The sequence below is a fragment of the Acomys russatus genome, chromosome 16 (genome assembly GCF_903995435.1).
Source record: "Acomys russatus chromosome 16, mAcoRus1.1, whole genome shotgun sequence".
NCBI lineage: Eukaryota > Metazoa > Chordata > Mammalia > Rodentia > Muridae > Acomys > Acomys russatus.
The window spans coordinates 3,029,156-3,049,973 of record NC_067152.1 but is presented as its reverse complement, the minus strand read 5'-3'; the positions used below and the strand labels follow the sequence as shown (position 1 = coordinate 3,049,973).

General features: G+C 47.9%; 1 protein-coding gene across 1 annotated transcript in view; it reads left to right on the top strand.

The window, feature by feature from the left end:
• The window catches only part of Vps53 (VPS53 subunit of GARP complex), a 144,852-nt gene that overhangs the window by 71,148 nt on the left and 52,886 nt on the right, over nucleotides 1-20,818 (top strand). The window contains exons 12-13 of the mRNA XM_051157983.1: nucleotides 5,281-5,382; nucleotides 12,524-12,618. Coding sequence (XP_051013940.1) covers nucleotides 5,281-5,382; nucleotides 12,524-12,618 — 197 coding nt within the window. The remainder of the gene's footprint in view (nucleotides 1-5,280; nucleotides 5,383-12,523; nucleotides 12,619-20,818) is intronic.

Below are 20,818 nucleotides of genomic sequence, written 5' to 3'. Positions count from 1 at the left end.
CTTCATCTCATCTAGCAGCGCAGAGTTTCTAGAACATGCCATTCAAGTCACTTACAATCCAAGTCCAAACCAGCAGTTCTCCCTTGTCCACAACAGCTGCAGAGCAGGGAGGAGCGTGTGGCCGGGACGGCTGACAGCAGGGCTGTCGCCCAGAGGACTACACCGCGCCAGCGGTCACTGATGGCAGAGACTTATTTGCACCACAGCACATTAATCTGAGCAGTAGCACGGCCCTCTGTTCCGAGTCTTGGGCTTGGCACAACAGCATTTCCCCCCCAGTGGGGTGGTGAGTGCACGCTTGTGAGGCTGGGGAAGGAGGAAGCGTTTTGGTGTGCTTTCACACTTGTCAAGCAGAGCACACTGCTTCTGTTTCCTGGGGAGATCCCAGGGAGACGAGACAGTGGGGCAGGCTGTCTATGTGGTGCTTAAAAGAAATTGGTTTCATAAGCCTTTCAGTCCTGTGTCCTTAGTTCTTTTGAGTGAGTAGCTTTACTAAGAGAAGTCCACACTTTCACACATCTTTAATCCCGGTACTAAGAAGGCAGAGGCCGGAGAGATGGCTCAGAGGTTAAGAGCACTGACTGCTCTTCCAGAGGTCCTGAGTTCAATTCCCAGCAACCACATGGTGGCTCACAGCCATCTATAGTGTGATCTGATGTCCTCTTCTGACCTGCAGATGTACATGCAGACAGAAAAATAAATAAATCTTAAAAAAAAAAAAGGAAGAGACAAAACCTGAGGCCTTACTGAGTCCCTATTAATATTAGTGGAAGCCACTGCTTACAAGCCTTTCCCTGTGAGCTTTCCCTGTGTGCCAGATCATGTGTCCAGCGGCTTCCATGCTTGAGCTGAGGCTTGAGAAGCCGGGCAGGCCCAGTGGTAGAGCCTGGACTTGAACCAGGCGTGTCAGATCCAGAGCCTGTGCATCACCCCTGTACAGGGTCTCCTTGGCTCCAGCCCAAGTGTGTGGCCCTCAGCCCCTTCCCTTCCCTTCCCTTCCCTTCCCTTCCCTTCCCTTCCCTTCCCTTCCCTTCCCTCCCCTCGGTGCCCTGGGCTCTCTCCTTTCAGAATCTATGCCTCCAGCTCAGTGCCGTCCTCATCAGCTCTTAGCTGCAGCGCTGCGGCAGCACCACACCATTCCTGCTTCTGTTGTAGTCTCTTCTCCCAAAAGCAATCGAAGGATTTACTTATGTTTTAAAATTTAAATTCATTCATTCATTCATTCACTGTGCATGTATGTGTGCGCATGTGTGTGCATGTGTGTGCCGCACAAGTGTGTGCTTGCTTGCTTGCTTGCTTGCTTGCTACACAGACATGGCAGTCAGGACAACTTGGAAGAGCTGGTTCTCTTCTCCTCCCATGTGGGTTCTGGGGATTAAACTTGGGTCACTGGGCTTGATGGTAATTGCCTTTACCTGCTGAGCCATCTTGCTGTCAGATAGTTTTAGACTTTATGTTAGACAAAGGATTATGTTAGTTCCAGATACTTGAGAGGTGAAGAAAGATCACTTGAGTCCAGGAGTTCAAGGCTAGCCTGAGCAACATAGTGAGACTCAGTTTTTTGTTTTTGTTTTACTTCCATGTTTAAAGGCCCTCAGTGCGACTTTCTTGTGAGGAAAGGAAAATCTTACCATGCCTACAAAAGGCCTCTGCCTTGAGCCTCACACCTCTGCCTTCCTTTGTGCAGACTCCCCAAGATTGTTGCTGTTCGTGCCTTCCTCTTTTTTTTTTTTTTTTTTTAAGATTTATTTATTTTATTTGTTATGTAGTGTTCTGCCTGCATGTACACCTGCAGGCCAGAAGAGGGCACGAGACCTCATTATAGATGGATTGTGAGCCACCATATGGTTGCTGGGAATTAAACTCAGGACCTTTAGAAGAGCAGCCACTGAGCCATCTCTCCAGCCCACCTGCCTCTTATTCACGTCTGCTCTTCCCTGTCCCTGCCATCCGGGTCCTCAGTCCCCGCTCACAGGGCCTCATCTTATTCCTTTCGCATTGCCAGGGTAGGGCAGGGCGTCTGGACCAGGGCAGACACATAATTATTGTCCACTTCATGGCAAATGGATGCTGTCGCCCAAGCCTAGAAAGTGCTCCACCCTGCACTTCTCACCCTCAGGGCAGCCCTCGCTCTGCCTCCAGTATCTGGCTCTGATGCTCTACTGTGTGCCTTCCTAACCACGGCTTCTTCAAGGCCCCTATGGCATGCATGTTTCCGGGGTTGATTAAAGCCTGCTTCTCAGCAGACTGGGGGCAGAGCAAGTCTAGTTACACAGTACATCCATTTGCTGAGTAGATGCAGGAAGAGATGCAGTCCACACTTGGAATGTGTGTGCCCTAAGAATGTGGTCCATGATTCCCTCGGTGATTTCATCAGTGTGTGGATGGAAGAAAGAAAGTCCAGGGCCCTGCCTCACGCCGCCTTTCATGCTGTCTGTCGTCTCACTTTTTTGTTGTTGCCGTTGTTGTTGTTGTTGTTGTTGGTGGTGGTGGTGGTGGTGGTTTTTTGGGTTTGGTTTGGTTTGGTTTTTAGAGACAGGGTTTCTCTATGTTATCTTGGCCATCCTTGACTCTCTTTGTAGACCAGGCTGGCCTCGAACTCACAGCGATCCGCCTGCCTCTGCCTCCCGAGTGCTGGGATTAAAGGCGTGCACCACCACGCCCATCTCTCTTCTTACTTTTTATCTGTTCGTTTACACTTTCCTCAGTGGGGCAGAGTCCAGGAACACTCTCAGTCCATTTAATTAATTCTGGATTTTTGTTGTTGTTTCTTCATTTATCTAGTAAACTATACACTGTGCTTTAAAAGTGAAGCTCAGCTGTATAAAAGTTAAGCTGTTACTACCAACTTTATTGGACTTAGCAGTCGATAGTTTCTGTCATGGAATGGGTCAGAGCAGGGCTTTAATTTCAGCCCAGAGACCTGCTTTCCACATCCACAGGCCCAGGGGTCTGGGTTGTATGCCCCTAGGTCTACAGTCAGGTGAACTTAAGGCTCCTAACTGAGTTAACTTTTCACTTGTTTTTTGTGTTTGATTTTTGATGCCTTGAGCTCGCCATGTAGCTGTGTCTAGGCAAGCACTCTACCACTGAGCTGTATCTCGAGTTGTGTTTTGTTTTGCTGAAATGATGTCCTGTTACATTGCCCAGTCTGGTTTCAAATTCCGGGGCTCAAGAGAGCCTCCTGCCTCACTTTCCCAGAAAGCTGGGACTTCAGATATCCACCCGCAGGCCTAGCTTAACTAATTTAATTGTTGAAGTTTAGGCCTGGCAAATTATTTTTTTCACTATTTCTCCCCCCCTAAAATATCAACAATGCTATTTGTTTGTTTTTATACAAGGTCTTACTAAGTTGCCAAGCTGTCCTGGAACTCACTGTATAGCACACACTGGACTATAACTGGAGCTCACTAACAAACTGTGCACCGTACACTGGCCTTGAACTTGAGATCCTGCTCTCTGTGCCTCTAGAGCCGTGGCTCTCAACCTTCCTAACGCTCTGTGACCCTTTAATACAGCTCCTCATGCTGTGGTGCCCCCCAACCACACATTGTTTTGTTGCTACTTCATCACTGCAATTTTGCTACTATTATGAATCATAATGCAATGAACTCCAAAGGGGTCAAAACCCACAGGTTGAGAACCTCTGCTCTGGAGTGTTGTGGTTGTAGGCATGTGCTGCCGTGCCTGGCCATATTCCAGAAAAGACAACTAAAGCTTAGGAGTATAGGTTTCTAAAAATCTCCCCCCCCCATCTCTCTCTCCATATATATATATATATATATATATATATACACACACACACACACATACACACACACACACACACACACATACACACACACACACCACACATATATAAAAACCCACACACATATAAGTCATTTGCAGAAGGTTAAGAAGCTAGTACACAGAGGATGCAGATCTGAAACTCATGCCTGGTTGTTCAGCTGCACTGTTTCTTGACAGTTTTCTGCAAAAACCACCATCTTACTAATGCTTACTTTAAGCTAATATAGTCATCACAAGGCTTTCTTCATACATAGAAACCATTGTCTGGCTACAAAATAGCACCCAAGTGTTTTGGACCATAATTTAGTAGTTTAAATGTATATAAACTGAGTTATCTTAAAGCTCATAGCAGATACTTTAGGGGGTTTTGGTTTCTGTTGAAGTTCACGGTTGGTTTTTGTCTGTAATGCCTTTGGATGGTACCCTGGCACTGGTAGCCGTCACACTGTAGTCCAGCTGTGGCCTTCTCTTGGTTTTAGGAATTGCATCAGCTTACTCTCCTGGTGGATGCTAAAATGTCACAAATGTATTTGGAAACCCCCTTCCCACTGTCCCCAGGATCCGTCCCTCGCCACATCCCCTCAGCCCAGCACCACCCAAGCCCTGTGCTGGCCTTGCTTATCATTGGGCTTCCTCTCTGCTGAAACCCTCAGCACCTGAACGTAAAAGACATTTCTGTTAGTGTGTGCGTTGTACATGTGAGTGTGCATGTGCGTGCGTGTGTTCTTAATTGTGGAGGCCAGAGGAGGATGTCAGATCTCTTTCTAAGCCTTACATCCTTGAGAAAGGGTCCCTCTCTGTTTCTCAGCTAGGCTAGCCAGTTTCTCCTGGTTCACCGGTCTCTACCCTGTAACCTCAGGGTTACAGATACAGGCAACTACGTCCAGCACATAAACACCCACAGAGGATATGATGTGGCAGGTGAGGAAGGCTTCCCAGAAGGAACTTCTCAACTGAAGAGCGAGAATGGATGAGTGAGAGTTTAAGCCAGATTAGAATTGGAATAAGGGTACCTGGTCCACATGGTGAGTTCTAGGGCAGCCAGGCCTGTGTAGAGAGTCTCTGTCCTTTCAATAAACAAATGAACAAATGCATGAATGGAGTAGGGTGGGCAGTGCACATTCTAGAAAGTGGGAGAGGAAGATGAAGACATGGGTGAGAATGTGCCTCCATTCTTGTTATGGGACAGATGAATGATCCAGATGTTAGAAAGACCTGGATGGGGCTGGAGAGATGGCTCAGAGGTTAAGAGCACTGTCTGCTCTTCCAAAGGTCCTGAGTTCAATTTCCAGCAACCATACAATGGCTCACAACCATCTATAATGAGATCTGGTGCCCTCTTTTGGTGTACATGCAGGCAAAACACTGTGTATATATGATAAATAAATAAAGATTTAAAGAAAAAAAAAAAGAAAGAAAGACCTGGATAAAGTAGGTTACTGTCAAGGCTCATGCTCAGAAAATAACCCCTTTCTCGTGTCTTAATAGAAAAAGCTGGAGTCCCCACCACCATCTACCAATCCCTTCCTGGAAGACGAGACAACGCCAGAGATGGAGGAGCTGGCGCTGGAGAAAGGAGAGTTAGAGCAAGTAAGTGTGTCTGTGTTGTTGTGTATAACTGACTCATGCTCCTTCCTGAAAGGGGCCTGGCTCACATCACACATGGTCTTTGGCCGGGACCACACTCGGAGATCACCATGATGGTGGGTTTTATAGGAGGACTTCTGTGAGGGCGAGGTCAGATAACAAAGAGCAATTTTCCTGCGCCGGTGTCTGTTGCAGAAGAGCAGCGGTATTTAGCACCACACGCTTGCCTCATCAGGCCGTGCGCAGCATCTTCTAGGGCTTCCAAGCAGCTTCCTTTCTCTCATCCAGTGTCATGATGATGCTTACTGTGAGGTCAGCCGTGCCATAGGCTGGGTGAGGCCTCCACGCAGAGTCAGCCACCCTGGAAACCACTGCGGAGGCTTTGGGAACACCAGGGTGACCAGCAGCATCTCTGGAGTTTCTTTTCGGAGCATGCTAACACTTTTAATTTCCTTCAGGACATCTATCCAGCTCAAAATTTCCTCTCCCTTCGTCCTGCAGAATGGTGTTTTTGTTTCGCTGCTATTTTATGACAGGAGAGCTTAGAGCAGTAAGTCAGCCGTTTCCTTTCTGGATTAGTGCTCTTTCTTTTTAATTTTCTACACTTGGCTGCTAGAGGATTATTTGGGGGCATTGTTTCTCTCCAGACACCAGCCAAAGGGAGGTGGCTGGGAGGCCAGCTTGAAGAAACACAGTCACACACTGTGCAGCTAGCTCTGCTTTCCAAGTGGCAAGGTTGGGTGAATTCTGACAGGAGTCAGACAGCAGAATTCCCAGGCCCTTTAAATGTGTCTGCCCCATTGATTAAGTAATTGTAATGACATAGATACCTCACATTTAAGGCACTTTAGGGTTTCGAGATCTTTACACACTTTCTTTCATTCCGCTTTCACGGTGCCTCCCTCTGGTTTTACAGGTGATGAAAGTACAGCTCAGAGAGGCTAAACAGCTTGCAAAGGGCTACAAGTTTGGGAGAATGGCAGGGACTAGCAGCTCTAACAGATGGAAGCTAGAGCTCCTCCCACCCCACCCCCCACCTCGCCCCTACACACACTTCATGTCTTATTAAAAAGTGAAGGCCATAGAGATGAAGTTTATGGGCAAAAGTAAGTGGGCAGAACTGAAGGGTTGCTGTGAGTCCGTCCCAGAAAAGTGGGGCTAACTGTTGCTGGCGTAAGGCCACGGTATCATTGAGTACCACAGAAAGGGATTATTGCTTCTGACCCCAATGCAGCTCTCAGTGTGGGAGCAGGGCCTCAGGTTGGGGAGTCCTCATTTCTTGGGTAAGTTCCCACTTCCTGGCCACCTGCTCAGTAGTAGCAGTAGCGTGCCTTGTATTGCCATATTTGCACGGGGCCCTCCTGTCACTCCACACCCTAAGCTGCTTTGCCATAAGTAGAGCCATGCGGTTGGAGCACTCAGGTGCTCTGTGTTAGCTGCTTACCTCTGAGTGTCGTGATACCAAATTAACAGAGTCCCTTAATTCCCTTTGCAGTTTTGCTGGGTAAAATACGCCTTTGTTTCTTCATTTTTTTTTTCCTCTTCATTAATGCTTGAAGTAATTGTTGTAAGACCAAGACCTGCAGGTTCTAAGGACAGTGAACCCTGATTCTGGACAAGCAAGCGATGAAAATGCTGGCCTGTGTCTGCTGCTCACAGCTACTGGCCTCAGCTAGGCTTTCTGCTCTCTCAGCCTCCCTGCTTTCTGTAGTGTGACTTTCGCTGTTTTCTTTGATGGCCCATCAGACATGGGGAGTTGGAGAGAAAGGGACCAAAGTCCCTGCAGCCAGATTAGTTCCATTCTGAGTCACTTTGCCTGTGGACTTCCAGGCCAACCTTGTTTGTTTTAAACCTGAAATTTTACACGTGTTAAAAAAAAAAAAAAAACCTAATAAAAATTCCTGCTCTAGAGGATGTCCCCATAATTCAAGGCTGCTCTTTATTAGAAGTAACACTCACACAGTGACTAATGCCCCCCACATGTCACTCCCACCTCTGGCTGGCTACGTGGAGTCTCAGATCGCCGCCTTCCCAGCAGCCAGTTGGCTTCTGGAGTTTTGTGTACTGGACAAACAGGAGCTCTTGGGGTGCAGGGAAGAGAGCCTACAGATTAATAGGGAGCCAGCTGAAGTAGTGGGGAGCCCCTGCATGTTGTCCTACCTTATTCCAGCCACCTCCTTGCTGCAGCCAGTAGGCAATTGGCCTTCAAGATCAAGGTCAGCTCTTGCTCCCTGCTGCACTGTGTGCCTAGCTGCTGGGAAGGAGTGTGAACTTGAAAAGCAGTGTTCACTTCAAGAGAGGACCTGGCTGCTTAGTTGCCAACATACTCCCAGTGAGAAAAAAACAACATCTGAAAAGGGACCAAGGGCACAGGAGAAGAGAGAAGAAATCAGGAGTTTCTGTTTAAAAATGTACCCTTCTGGTGATCCGAGCAGTTAGATTTAATCTGTTTACATTGGATAGTAATAAAAGGAAATGGGACCAGCTGCAGACCTCCTTACTGTGACAACAGTAACCTTTTATTATTCCATCAAACTCCGGGAGGAAATAGCTTAAGCATCTGCAGCGCTTGGACAGAATTCACCCACTCACTCAGCAGTCCAGCCTGAGCACGGCTGCTGAACGACTTAGTGTATTTTTTAAGCTGCAGATCGGGCCGCGGGGAGCTGCCTGGTGCAGAGGGAGACACCAGTGTGAGCTGAAATTCCAGCACCTTCTCGCTACATGTGAGCACGTTTGTGGGGGGGGAGGGGGCCGCCCTGTGGAGGAGCAGTAAGAGAAAGAACCCTGGGCAGACCCTCCTGGTTCCCCCCTGATGAAAATGCATCAACAGGAACTCTGTACTGTGGTGACAGGACCAATGACAGACGAGGCAGAGGCAGGCCAGTCACACAAGGTAGACTTGGGACACAGGCCTGCCCTGGTAATCCAGCTTTCTTTGTATTCTGTGGGGCCTCCCACATGCACCCCTGTGAACATCAGTCTAGATGACTTTGTTAGAACATCATAAAGCCGTTTTCTCTCACTAACAGGCTTGTATTTTATACTCACCAAAGAGCCTTTAGACTTCTTCAGACTTGTGTTTAAAGCCATGTACCATTCCATACACAGATAGGAAAATATAAGCAAAACCCAGATTAAGATATTTATAAAATGTCTTCATACGCAAGGTCCAGCCTTTGGAACTACTTGTTAATTAAACTATATTCTGCCAGGCAAAGCAACATAAACTTGTTCCCTTCCTTCTTGGAAGGCTGAGGCAGGAGGATCACTTGTGAAGTGGAAGACACAGAAAGCTTGAGGATGTGGCTCAGTTGGTAGAGTGCTCACTTTGCATGCAGAAAACCCTGGCTTCGATGCCTAGCACGACACAGAACTGGGCGTGATAGTGCAAGCCTGTAATCCCAGTGCGCGGGACATGGCGGCAACAGGACCAAGTTCAAGGTCATCTTTGACAACATAGTAAGTTCAAAGCAAGATCCAGGGTTTCGAAAAAGAAAAAAGAAAAAAAAAAGAAAGAAAGAATCCAAGGAACTCCTAAATACCGTCCCACCTAGGTCCAGCAATTGCAGACATTTTGCTGCGTTTCTCTGATCCCTTCCTCTCTCTCTTCTTCCTCCTCATCCCTGCAGAGCAGGTTAGAACCATAGCAGGGACAGTGCCCTTTACCCCTAGCCATCTCAGCATAAACTTCTTAAAAGGACATTCACCTATAAAACCACAGGGTGAAAACAGAAAACTTAACACCAGAAACATTGTCAGTTTCATAATGTAGCCATTTAAAATGTATTAATAAAAACATCATTAAAAATTGGAAGCCAGGTGTGTTGAGCCCCACCTTTAATCCCAGCACTCAGGAGGCAGAGGCAGGCAGATCTCTGTGAGTTCCAGGCCAGCCTGGTCTACATAGTGAGTTCCAGGACAGCCAGGGCTACATAGAGAGACATGGTCCCAAAACAAAAACAAATTGGGAAAGTGCACATTAAAAAGTAAGCCAATAGGGGCTGGGGAGATGGCTCAAAAGTTAAGAACACTGACTGTTCTTCCAAAGGTCCTGAGTTCAATTCCCAGGAACCACATGGTGGCTCACAACCATCTATAATGAGATCTGGTCCTCTCTTCTGGCCTGCAGGTGTACATGTAGGCAGAGCACTGTATACATAATAAATAATTAAATAAAAAAATTTTAAAAAAGAGTAAGCCAATAAAGGCAAATACAAGACCTGCTGCATGCTGACTTTAAGAAGTCTGGTACAGAGGCACACAGATTTTAACCTAGCCCTAAAGAAGGTAAAACAGGAGGGTTGTGGTTCAAGGCCAGCCTCAGACCCTAGGCTGTTTAAGGCTAGGCTGGTATTCGTGTCAAGGCCTTGTGGAAAACCAAACAAAACGAGCAAGTAAAATGGCTCAGCGAGTCAAGCCTGACAGATTGAGCTCAGTCCCCAGAACCCATGTAAAGATGTGTTGTGAGGCATCCACCAGGAAGTCTTTATTAACCAGCTGGGGACTACACTGGGTGTTTGGGATCCCAGTGTAGCCTCGAGCCTTTCTCAGGGTGAGCTTTTAAGAAAAACAAACAAAAACCCCAAAATACATCCTGTGTTGACACACGTCAGCTAACAAGAACAGTTAGCCAGAAGCAGAACTGCAGAAGCTAAAAAAGCAAGGTTAATACATGGAGAGACTTTCCCAGAACTATGGACTTTGATGGATTAGGCCTTTGTTTTAGTTTTGGCAGATCTGCCTGCCGAGTTTTACAGCCTGAATGGTACTTCCACCATGGAGTCAGTTGTGCCAAGCTCTGGGAGTCTATTACAGGTGGAAGGAGAGACTGACTGCACAAAGTTGTCCTCTGACCTCAAAACACTTACACACACACACACACACACACACACACACACACACACACACACACACACACACAAATAATAAAAGGCAAAACTGAACAAACGATGAATAGTACAGGTTAGGGAGGTGTTGTAATGTGAGGCCCTGAGTTTGGATCTCCAGAATCTATGTAAAAAGCTAGGTGCTGTGGGAAGCGCCTGTAATCCCAGTCACGTGAAACGAGGCCGAAACAGACAGATGCCTGGCATCCACTGGCCGGCCAGCCTAGCCTGCTGGCCACAGCTCTGGGCCAATGATGCAAGGCACCGGAGAATGAGTCCCTAAGCTCCTTCACCTCCACTCCTCTCCTTACCTGTGCAGCTCACTTATATGAACATGCATCCCCCAACACATACGGAAAGGAGCAACACTAATGATTATATTTTAATTACAGAAAAGATGCCTGGCTAGACTAGCCATAATATCCCAGTCTAACGTCTAGGCCATCTAGTCCTACGAAGACATATCTAATCACATTTTTATATTTATTTTCTATAATATCAACAAATCAGTTTATTAAAAAATAAAATAAAAAGAACAGATAAAATGCGGTCTGGGAGATGGGCTAGCAGCTAGAATTCTTGCTGTACAAGCTCAAGGACCTAAGTTCAGACCCCCAGCACCCATGTAAAAGTGAGATTAGTGGTGCACACCTGCAACCTTGGGACTGGGGAGCAAAGACAGAGGGGGTCCAGAGGCCTTGCCAGCCACCCGTTCTCACTGACATGGCAAACTTAGGTTCAATGAGAGGTGCCTCTCTCAGGAAGAAAATAAGGTGAAGAGCAAGAGGAAGACATCCCAAATCAACCTCTGCCACCCTGACAGGTGAACACACCTGCACACTCATGTGTATTGGGTACAACACACAGACACACACATACTCACACATGCATGTGATGAGCAAGTATGGTGGTATAGCCCTGTAATTTCAGTAATTAGGCAGTAGAGGCGGGACGATTTTCTGGATACAGAGTAAGACTCTGTCTTAACAACATGAACAACAAAACCAGGACCAGAGTTTCTAGAAATCTGCCCTAAACTTTAAAAACATGAAACTCACTGGAGGTGAAAAAAAGATGAAATTACAGGACATATGTAAAGTTGACTTCCCTGCCCCCTCTTTCTGTAGCCTTGGCTAGCCTGGAACTCACAGGTCTCCCTGCAGCGGTCTACCAAATGCTGGCATTAAAGGCATGGGCCGTCAACATTTCATTTATGTTGAAAATTATTATTATTTTTAAATGTTTGGGGTTTTGTTGTTTTGTTTTTGAGACAGGATCTCTCTGTGTGTAGCCCTGGCTGTCCTAGAGCTTGCTCTGTAGCCCAGGCTGGCCCCAGACTTCTTTGGAGTGCTGAGATAGCAGGAATCCAGCACTGTGCTCAGCTCAAGCGCTTAGGTAGTACTCAGTCCCCAGTAAGCTGGTTACTGGAGTGCGGTAGAGCGCTTGCTGGTGTGCGAGACCTTGGCTTTGCTCTCCAGAGCTACAAAGAGAAAAGGGGAAGGGTGTAAGCAGTTGTAGTCAGCGAGTATGGTGCAGGCAGGGTTTATAGTCAGTTTGAACGCTCGGGAGATTCTTACTTTTTAGATGCTTGGAAAGGAATTGGGAAGAAAATAGAATTTGTCAATGGCTGCTGCCATGGAACCTGTTTGCTAGTAGGTTTTACGTATCAGTGCGGAGCCAAGAGTCTCCTCTGGAAGTTCCCAGCCGTGCTTTCTCAGACAGGATGCCCTTGTGCCGCAGGACTGTGGGTGCCGAGGCAAGAAAGTAGAGAACGAGATGGCAACCTTTCTGTTGGCCTTCCTCTCCTCTCTTCCTTACACTGTTTGTTAAAGAAAGTCCAAAGTCTGGGCGCCACTGCAGGACTGCGGGTGGGAGCTCAGCGCCTCCATTTCCTGGGCTGTGTAGTTGTAGCAGTGAGACCCTGGAGCACTGTGGGAAAGACAGACGGGGTCTAGCGTCACAATGCGTCATAACAATAACGCTGAGCAGAGGCTACCAACGCAAAGGGCTTCCTTCAGCCCAGATTGGAAATTTTTAAAGTCTGCACTGATGACGAGTTTCCAAATCAAAAATGCATATGCCGTCGGATAGCAGCACACACAGCAAGTCAGAGGTACTGAGCAGCTGACAGTGGTTCACTGGATGGATCGTGGTGTGATGGAGCTCTCATCTGTCAGCTCAGAGTGAACTTAGGTATAATCTCGCAGAGGTTGCTCAAACATGCGGGTCATAATTATTCATGTCTCCCGTTCCAGCCAAAGAAGCCCAAAGCCCCGGACAACCCATTCCACGGCATTGTTTCCAAGTGTTTTGAGCCTCACCTGTATGTGTACATCGAGTCCCAGGACAAGTGAGTGACACGCCTTCTGCTGTTTCCTGTCTGCGTCTCTAGCCTCTCTGAGCAGGTTGAGTGTACACCGGGACAGCTCCTCCCAGAGCTCATGAGGGGCAGCATTATATCTTCTGCATATAATTCTTTATCTTGCTTACAATTTGCTTGTTTGTTTGTGACAGGATATGTAGGCTCAACTGATCTTAAACTCATAGAGATCCGCAGGCCTCTGCCTCCCAAGTGCTGAGACTAAAGGCGTGCGCCACTACACTGGCATATTTTCCTCATAAATCTAAACTGCCTGAGCTTGCCTGTATAAGGGTCCATGTGGATCCGAACACCTCCCACCCCCACCCCTGTGTGGGTGTTAAGCTCTGTCACCCCACAAAGTGTCAGGCACCCAGATGCTGTAAGAAAGCCCAGTCCCTGAAGTATGTGCTTTCAATTATAATTTGGCTTTTCACTGTGAAGTAATTCTGACTGTCAAAAAAGCTTCACAATCGCACAAAAAATTCTCCACTAGCTTCCCCAGGCTTGTGAACATCTTAATGTAAACGTAACTGTCAGAATCCGAAAATAAGATTGAGCCTGGCCCTGGCCCAGGGACCTAATAACCCTGCACTTAGCTGTGCGGCTACGCAGCCTCCTTTAATCCTGGATTCTTCCTTAGCTTTTCTTAGTCTTTGCAGCCTTGACACTGTTATGGGTTGACCAGCTCTTTCTGATGTTTGGTAAAATGCCATCAATTTCCATTTGCCTGATGTGCCCCTCCCTTAGGTCCCCCTTTGTGAAGACAGTTTCTATGTTGCCCAGGCTGCTCTCAAACTCCTGCCATCAAGTGATTGTACCACTCAGCTTTCCGTCACGTAGGAGGCAGAGGAGGAGGAGGAGGACAGTTTCAGGTTTGGAGCCAGCCTGAGCTGCATGTATGAGGCCATGTCCCCAAACAACAACATCCAGGTTATATGTTTTTGGCAAGAAACCCCGTAGAAGTGCTGTTCCATCCTCAGTGCCAATCAGCTGCTGCTGTTGGCGCTGCTGGCTAAGGGGAAGCCTGCCAGCCTTCTCCACTGTCAAGTTTCAGGGTTCTTCTTCATGCTAAGTGTCTTGCAGGGAATGGTGTGAGATACTAGGTGGGGGCATCCGATTTCTTGTCACCGTGTTGGCTCATTGTGACAGGGCCTGCTGGGCTTGCTGGAGCAGTCCTCAGGGCCTCACGGTACCTGGCGGCCTCCATCGTTTCCTCTCCACTTTCTAACTGGAACCCCACTGCCGGGGAGTTCTCCCTCTCCCCCACCCCCAACTTGTTTGTATCAATTGTGGACTTGAATCATCCATGTGACACACGTGCATTTTCATAGACTCACAGGCTCCGCACACTTTCACAAGCCAGGCTCCTCCCGGCCCAGTTCCCTCAGGGTCCACCTGATGTCCAGGGTCCCTTGTTGATAGGAAACTATTCACAAAGGAGGGTGTCTTTTTCATTTGTTGTTGTTGTTGTTTGTTTGTTTTTTGAGATAAGGTTTCTCTGTGTATCCCTGGCTGTCCTGGACTTCCTCTGTAGACCAGGCTGGCCTCTGCCTCCCGAGTGCTGGGATTAAAGGTGTGCGCCCAGCTAGGGATGGCTCCTTCTCATCCCCAGGTATTTTTTTTTTTATTGGAGACAGGGTTTCTCTGTATAGCCTTGGCTGTCCTGGACTCACTTTGTAGACCAGGCTGGCCTTGAACTCACAGAAATCCGCCTGCCTCAGCCTCCCGAGTGCTGGGATTAAAGGTGTGCACCACCACGCCCAGCTCTCATCCCCAGGTCCTTATGGCCAGAGTCACTACCTAAGTCACTGGACACTGGAGTTTGGAAAAGTTGGGTTTCTGGAGCAGGGCAGGCTGTGAGGACACAGGCTGGACAAAGTTACAAGGCCTTCAAAGACCCACTTAGGAACACAGGCTGTGGCTCGCCTGAGAACACACATAGGGAACTGACTACAGCTGTGAGGAGGCCCTTGCAGTCCTTCTCTGGGGAGCAGTCAGGCCCCTTTTGTTTATTCTCCTTTATTTTTCTTTTCCGTTTCTCCTTTCTGATGCTTCTGTTCTGGGTGAGCAAGTCCTTGTCTCCAGGCCTGTTTCAGGATGAGCAATGAGAATAGAAGAGGTTTTGAGTGGGTCACTACAGGGGCACACCATGTCCACCTACTTGATCTTATAGGCAGTAGCCAAAACCCTTGCCTCCTCTCTGACCGAGACTATAAAGTTTGTGAGAGCCCTTTTATGTTAACAAAAATAACTCGCCCACACCAAGAAAGCAAGCTGCTTTAAGAAGGCGAACCTCTGCAGGGCGTGGTGGTGCACGCCTTTAATCTCAGCACTCGGGAGGCAGAGGCATGTGGATTGCTGTGAGTTCGAGGCCAGCCTGGTCTACAAAGCGAGTCCAGGACAGCCAGGGCTACACAGAGAAACCCTGTCTCGAAAAACCAAAAAAAGAAAAAGAAAAAAGAAAAAAAGAAGGCGAGCTTCCCTCCTTGTGCTCAGTGTCACTGTTCAGTAGATGTTACTTATTTTTTGAGGCGTGGTCTCTCACACTGCCTGGTACTTAATGAATAAGCTATACAGGCTTGGCAGTGAGCCCCAAAGATCCTTTTTGCTTTATTTTGGGGTTTTTTGTTTGTTTGTTTGGTTGGTTGGTTTGGTTTTTTTGTTTTGTTTTGTTTTGTTTTTTGTTTTGGTTTTTCGAGACAGGGTTTCTCTGTGTAGCCTTGGCTGTCCTGGACTTGCTTTGTAGACCAGGCTGGCCTCAAACTCGTAGCAATCCACATGCCTCTGCCTCTCGCTGAGATTAAAGGTGTGCGCCCCCACGCCCAGCCCCCAAGGATCCTCCTGTCTCTGCCTCTCAGTGCTAGGGTTCTAAGTGGGGTATGCCACCACACTTGGATTTGTTTTTAATTCAGATTCTAGGCATCAGACTGAGGTCCCTATGCTTGTGTGGCAAGCGCTGTGTCATCTGAGCGTCTCCCCAGCCTTCAGCCACACCCTTATAATTCTTATTTCAAAAAGACCGGAAAGCTATTTGGCCCAGACCTTCTTGGTCTAGAGAGTCATTTTTCTCTCTCACAATTCTGTTGTCCACTTTTTGCTTGGACTCGATTCATCAAAGTCTGAGCTTTGCTCATGGTGCTTTGGGCAAAGAGCCAGGCCTCTTTCCCCAGGACTCCTTGGTCTATGAGAGTTGCAGCACTGGCTGCTTGGCTGGGTTCTTCCCTCATGGGACATTTTCAAGCACTGGGGAGCAGCAGGGCCCTGGGGGTGGCGGCCACAGAGGCCACAACCACAAAGGATCCCAGAGCAGGGGCTTGAGGCTGAAGAGTCGAAGAGCCCCATCTCCTCTCTTGTCAGAGCAGAGGCTGACTTGACACCTGTAATGGTTACTAACCTCTGACAAGGCAGAGATCCTTTCAAGAATCCAGGGGGTATGGGCCTATAGTCCCAGCTACTGGGGGAGTGGAGAGTGGGCAGATTGCAACTTCAAGGCCTGCCTAGGCTACAGAATGAGTTCACATCCAGCCTGGGCAATTTACTTAGACCTTGCCTCAAAATACAATGTAAAAAGAGGGCTGGTGATGTAGCTCAGTGGTGGAGGACTTGCTTAGCCTTCTGGCCTCTGAGGGCACCAACACACAGACTCACAGACACACAGTGACACACACAGGTAAATAATGAATCTTTTAAAAATAAAGAAATAAGGCTGGGCATGGTGGCGCACATCTTTAAGGTTCTGGTTCAATCTCTAGTACCATAAATAAGTAAACAAAAAACATAGACCTCTTGTAAAAAAAATTAGTTATGCAGACATAATGATTTTGAGTATGGTTTCAAGGGACTTTAAAAGGCCATTTTCCCTTTGGTTAGAGAATCCTATTGTTGAGAAAGAGCTCAGATAGACTGATGTGTGCAGTCACTGCTCTTACTGTACCACGAACTCAGAGCGCTCAGGTGACAGAGGCCAGCATAGCAGACAGAGCAGGGGTCTACATGACACGAGGACCAGGAGCGCTACACTCCCTGGCCCGGAGCCTCCAGCATGCCACTTGCCTCCCTCCGGTCTCTTGGCCTGTCTGCAACAGGCTTCATCAGCCCACCCATAGGCTCTGTGATATGAGTGAAACAAGGACAGGAGGCCCACAGTGAAGCTGTTCGGGGACCCTGCCTGGCCTGCCCTCTCTGTGGCCTTGTCCAGGATGCCTGTGTGGGAAGGTGGCCTCATCAAGGTTGCAGGCTTCCTGTGGAGTCAGGCATAAGCTCTGTGCTCTCTCTCATCGCCTCGGTGTTCTACCTGCCCAGGGGATGTTCTGGCAGTACCTGTCCCAACAAACAGCCAAGCAGCAGCAGGAGGAGGAGGCCCACAAGCCAGGACATAGGAAGGAGGCAAGAAGCAAGTCCCCACAAGCCGCCTGTGTGACAGGCTGGCTAAGCCGTGCTTACGTGCATTAAATGGATTTCCCCATTTCTGTTTCCACCCTAGAGGATGTTGTGTATGTTCTGCTCGGAGCAGGTACTGATTGCCCTGACGCTCTTGTGGGAGGGCTTTCTACATCAGCACCGTCCTCGCTCTGTCCTGTGGTTTTTCCTTGTCAGGAGGTTACTGTAACTCAACTTCTGCTTACTTTCCTGAGTTCCCTACAGTAACTTGTTAGCATTCCTACCCCCTTCTTAGCTTTGTCACACCTAACAACCTTTCTGTAACTAGTTCTTTTTTAAATTCTGAATTAATTCATACTTACAGAATTCTAAGAAAGCCTGCAAAACCATTTGCCTGTCACCCAGCTTCTCCGTCATATTGACCTCTCCTGCATATCTTCCACACACACCCACATGTCTACATACATAGAGTTTTTAAGCCGTTTGAATTCTCAAGTCTGAGCTAAGACTTCCTGTCACCCCGTCATACTTTAGTGTGTACCATCCTACAAACCAGGACCTGGGGCCGGAAAGATGGCTCAGCACAACAGGAACTCTTGGTCCTCCAAAGAACCTGAGTTCAGCCCCGGGGACCCCCATCAGGTACCTCACAAACACCTGAACCCTAGCCCCAGGAGACTGACACCTCTTCGACCCCTGTGGGCATACATAGACAGACCCATAAATACGTACATGAGAAGTAAAGGTTCAGGGTGTAGATCAGTGGTAGACACGGTGTTTACCTAGTGTGCATAAGGCCCTGGGTTTGAATCCCAGCACTGCTTCAAACAAGCAGGGAAACCCAACAACAGAAGTGTGCGCGGCCGGAGAGAAGGCTCCGTGGCTAAGAGCACTGGCTGCTCTTTCAGAGGACTAAAGATGGATTCCCAGCACTACAGCAGGCAGTCCACAGCTGCCTGGGACTACAGCTCCATGGATCCCAATGTCCTCTTCTGGTCTCTGAGGGCACCAACACACAGACTCACAGACACATACACACAGTGACACACACAGGTAAATAATGAATCTTTTAAAAATAAAGAAATAAGGCTGGGCATGGTGGCGCACATTTTTAATCCCAGCACTCAGGAGGCAGAAGCAGGCAGATCACTGTGAGCTTGAGGTCAGCCTGGTCTACAAAGCGAGTCCAGGACAGTCAAGACTACACAGAGAAATGCTGTCTCAAAAACCCCCAAAATAAAATAAAGTTAAAAAAAAAAAAGTTTAGAAGAACTATAATGTAATTTTCAAAGACACATTGATCTCTATTACCAGTTAAATCCAGAGTTCATATTCCATTTTACCAGTTTTTTTGTTGTTGTTGTTGTTTGTTTGTTTGTTTTTTGGTTTTTCGAGACAGGGTTTCTCTGTGTAGCCTTGGCTGTCCTGGACTCACTTTGTAGACCAGGCTGGCCTCGAACTCACAGCGATCCGCCTGCCTCTGCCTCCCGAGTGCTGGGATTAAAGGCGTGCGCCACCACGCCCGGCTTACCAGTTTTGTTTAATTAACTCCTTTATTTATTTTGAGACTAGAGTTCATGTATCCCAGGCTGGCCTCAAACTCGCTACATAGCTGACGATGACTTGAATTTTAAAGAAATGTGTGTGTGTGTGTGTGTGTGTTCGTTCGTTCGTGGGAAGAGTGTGGGTGCACGTGTGTGTGGAGCCTAGAGAACAACAGCTTTAAGGGTCACCCTGTCCTTTGCTGTGGGGTCTGTCACTGGCCTGAAGCTCCTCAGCTGGGTTAGGCTGAAAGTAGAACTCATGTCCCCACACTTGTTTGCTTTACTGATGGCGCCACCTCTCTCCAGGTGTGTGCCACCTCCCTTGGCTTGTGAGGCGTTGGGACGGAGCTCAGGGTTCCATGCAGGCTAAGCAGGTGCCACAGCTCCAGCCCCGGCTGTGCTTTCTTGAGTAGATCCAGCATCCATCCTTGCGTCACGGCTGTACGCGCTTCTTCTTTTGGTCTTCCTCAGTCTAGAAGAGTAATACTGCCTACCCTCTGAGACCTTGACATGTTTGGAGCATATAGGCCAGTGACTTGCTGGAGTGTCCGGGCCTCCTGCCTTCTGATGTCCCCCCATCGCCATGGCCAGAATGCGGCTATGTCGTGCCCAGCAGCTTGGAGAAGGCGCACATACTGTCTGCTTGCCCCGTAACATGTTGTTCACTTTATTACTTGGTGTTGATGTTATTCTCGAGGTTTTCATATCTACATAAAATATAAATGATAGTGGTAAGTGGGCTGAGAGGGCTGGCGCACACTTTCAGTCCCAGCACCATGGAGGCAGAAGGTGGGTCTCCGTGAGTTTCAGGCCAGCCACGGCTACACGTGAGACCCTGCCTCGAGACAAAAACAAAAAGCAACATTAAAACTCCATCAAAGGCCTTTCCACATTCCTCCCTTAGCTGATTTTAGTACGCATGAATAATTCTTACCTGAGTCTTTTATTCCTGGGATAGTTTCAGATAGTGAGATTTCAATTTATTTCTTCTGCATTTGTTGGTACTCTGCTTTAAATAAAAAGCTTTTATTCTTTTTTTTTTTTTTTCTTCCCTGACACGAGGTCTCACTAAGTAATCCCAGCTGGCATCAAACTCAGAGATCTGTGTGCCTCTTGCCTTCTGAGTGCTGGGATGTAAAGGGTACATACACCACCATGCAGGCAATAACAGCGTTTACTTCTTCCTAACTCTATATACATCGTAAATCATACATATATGCCCGTGATGTATGTGAGAATTAAACAAATTCTGGTTTTGTTCAGTGGGTTTTCTCCCACCCCTTTTACTTTATATTGGAATTGATTTATACCTTTCAAAAAGTTATCAAGGGGGCTGGAGAGACGGCTCAGAGGTTAAGAGCACTGGCTGTTCTTCCAAAGGTCCTGAGTTCAATTCCCAGCAACCACATGGTGGCTCACAACCATCTATAATGAGATCTGGTGCCCTCTTCTGGCTGCAGGTGTACATGGGGGCAGAGCACTGTATAAATAATAAATAAATAAATTCTTTAAAAAAAAAAATGTTATCAAACTAGCATGCTATGTGTGTGGTGATAGCCGCTTGTGATGCAGCACTCAGATGCCAAGACAGGAGGAGCTGAAATCCCAGGCCAGCCTGGGCTGCACGGCAAAGCCCTGTCTTGAAACCCAAACAAGAAGGCTGGAAGGTAAAAGTCTGTACAGCACTAGCACCGACCTCCAGGCCGTGCCACTGTTGTCTCTCTTCTCTCCAGGGCCTGTCACCTTAGTGCTGTGACGTGGCCCGTGGGAGCCTCTTCATCTTCTTTACAGGCCCCTGTCATTTCCCGAACACTCTTCCCTTTCTCTCTGGCACAGTGAAATGCCCCAGGCTTGTCTTGCGTGTTCGTGTCAGCCCTAAGGTCATGCTTGCTTCAGGCTCCCCATTTCCTCTGTGGGGAGTGACTGCAGACGCCAAGCTCTGGCGTGAGTGAGCTGAGTGCTGCTGGGTAACAGGTTATATTCAAACCTTCCTGTACCCTAAAGCCTGTGGGTCCATGTCAAGACCTCCATTCTAACCGAAAACCATAGGGGTTCCCAAGCTCATAACTGCCTTCTATAACACAATAGCAAGAAGCATGCCTCCTAGCATTCTAGAAGCATTTGCTTGCTTCCTCCATTGGCCCATATGTAGCTCATTTCCTGTCTCCTCCCAACTCCACTGCTCACCTCAGAGGCAAGTCCACATCCCATCCCAGGAGCAGTGAAAAGGGTGCATGTTAGTGGTGCAGCCCTGAGTGCACGCG